At 41.1% G+C, this 2,242-nt stretch overlaps 1 protein-coding gene across 1 annotated transcript; it reads left to right on the top strand.

Moving 5' to 3' along the window:
* Nucleotides 1-364: 364 nt before the first annotated feature.
* Nucleotides 365-1,877, top strand: LOC115208426 (stonustoxin subunit beta-like). The gene is made up of 3 exons (XM_029776485.1): nt 365-369; nt 612-658; nt 1,092-1,877. The coding sequence occupies exons 2-3, from the start codon at nt 637-639 to the stop codon at nt 1,646-1,648; spliced, it is 579 nt and encodes a 192-aa protein (XP_029632345.1). The 5' UTR covers nt 365-369; nt 612-636; the 3' UTR covers nt 1,649-1,877.
* Nucleotides 1,878-2,242: the final 365 nt, after the last annotated feature.

Genomic DNA, 2,242 nt, shown 5'->3' with positions numbered 1-2,242 from the left:
GAGCAGAATACATTTTTCTATCAACAACTAATACTTTGAGAATTTGTCATTTCTAATAATGATACATTAATTTATGAATAGATATGGCAGGTTTCAGGACTCTGATGTATCTGAATATGTTGAAAAAATATACTGTCACTATTTTCACCACCAAAGAATAGCAGTGTGATTTTAATATGATTTGACTCTTTGCAGGCTGTCAGGCTGTCTAGTCACTGAGGAAGGCTGTGCTTCTCTGGTCTCAGCTCTGAGGTCAAACCCCTCACACCTGAGAGAGCTGGACCTGAGCTACAATCACCCAGGAGACCCAGGAGTCAGACTGCTCTCTGCTGGACTGGAGGATCCACACTGCAGACTGGAGAAACTCAAGTATGTAGAGGGTTTATGTCAATGTTCATATCAGACATGTTTGACTTATCAGGCTAGTTAATACAAACACCCACACACGCTGGATACACACACACAGACAAACATTTGCTTGAAGTTATATGCATGTGTGTTTGTCCAGTGTGTGACTTGTGTGTGTGTGAGGTGTGTGTGTGTGTGTGTGTGTGTGTGAGAGTTCAGGTGTATCCCTCAATGACTGTCTGTTCTTCTGCTTACCGCTACAGTGTGGAACATGGTGGAGAGAACACAATGAAACCTGGGCTTAGAAAATGTGAGTGTTGACTGTTGTGAAGAATATGACTAAGAATAATTCTTAATTCAAGTTAAGTCAAAGTCAAAGACCACCATCATTACTGACTTGGTCATATTAAATATCAGCTGTAGTTCTACAGAAGCAGAAATCAGGGACACCAAAGTTTACAAAGAGTTGCTTTGACAATGTGTGTGTGTCTGTGTGTCTGTGTGTGTGTGTCTGTGTGTGTGTGTGTGTGTGTGTGTGTGTGTGTGTGTGTAATTAATGGGAATAGGTGTGTTTTATATGACCATACAGTACAACATATGGTCATTCAACAAGTCTCAAGTTACCTTAACTTCTCCTTTTGATACCTAGAAACATCTACATTAAATGAATTAGTGGAAAATGAGTTAAGATTCTAATGTGAATGATGATGATTTCTAATATTGTGTCTGGTTTCATCCATCAGATGTCTGTGATCTCACACTGGACCCAAACACAATATACAGACAGCTCTCTCTGTCTGAGGGTAACAAAAAGGTGACACATATGGGAAAGTTCCATCCATATCCTGATCACCAAGAGAGATTTGTGAAATGTGGAGAGGTGCTGTGTAGAGAGAGTCTGACTGGACGCTGTTACTGGGAGGTAGAGTGGAGAGGGGGAGATGCTGATATAGGAGTGGCATATAAAGGAATCAGCAGGAGAGAAGGGGGTGAGGACTGTTGGCTTGGATACAATGACAAATCCTGGATTCTGCGCTGCTCTGACAACAGTTACTCTGCCAGGCACAATAATAATTCCACTACCATAGTCGTCCCCTCCTCCAGCTCCCACAGAGTAGGAGTGTATCTGGACTGGTCAGCCGGCACTCTGTCCTTCTATAGAGCCTCCTCTGACACACTGACCCACCTGTACACATTCACCTCCACATTCACTGAGCCCCTCTATCCAGGGTTTCATCTTTGGGGTTGTAGCGCCTCAGCATCCCTTTGTCAGGTGGTCTCTGTGTCAAACAGAACATGATGTTTCACTCTAATCATGGTCATGCTCAGTCAGACACACTGGAGCAGCAATGTAGAATATCTCTCTAGTCATGTTCAGTAAGACACACTGGAGCAGCAATGTAGAATATCTCTCTAGCGTGTAAACCCCTCTATCCAGGGTGTTTGGTATGAACAATGTAGAATATCTCTCTAGTGTGTAAACATATGATTGTAAATATTCATGAATAAACACCATTGAAGTTGACAGACATTGTCATCTAGAGTCATTCATTAATATAATAAATCACCCCACTGTGTTGTTAAACTGGTTTCATTTACACATCACTGATCTGGTTGTTATTGGGTTTGTAAATATTGTAGCGTCCCAGGTTCCCAGACAGGTTAATATAATTAATCACCCCACTGTGTTGTTAAACTGGTTTCATTTACACATCATTGATCTTGTTGTTATTGGGCTTCTTGGTGTTTGTAAATATTGCACAATGTTTATTTGTCAAATTCTTGACACAACAATCTTGTTTCTGTATGAACTCAATTCAACTGAATGAAATGATGTGACAGATGTGAGTAATAAAGGATCATCAACCAGATGGAAGAAGAGAGGTGGAAATGT

The sequence above is a fragment of the Salmo trutta genome, chromosome 1, assembly GCF_901001165.1.
Source record: "Salmo trutta chromosome 1, fSalTru1.1, whole genome shotgun sequence".
Taxonomy (NCBI): Eukaryota; Metazoa; Chordata; class Actinopteri; order Salmoniformes; family Salmonidae; genus Salmo; species Salmo trutta.
Note: the sequence above shows the minus strand (reverse complement) of the source record. Positions and strands in the feature narration are given on the sequence as shown.

Coding starts and splice junctions, on each gene's coding strand:
- LOC115208426 (XM_029776485.1), top strand. CDS start 637: ATGAAACCTGGGCTTAGAAAAT. Junction 659..1,091: donor GAAACCTGGGCTTAGAAAAT/GTGAGTGTTGAC, acceptor TTCATCCATCAG/ATGTCTGTGATCTCACACTG.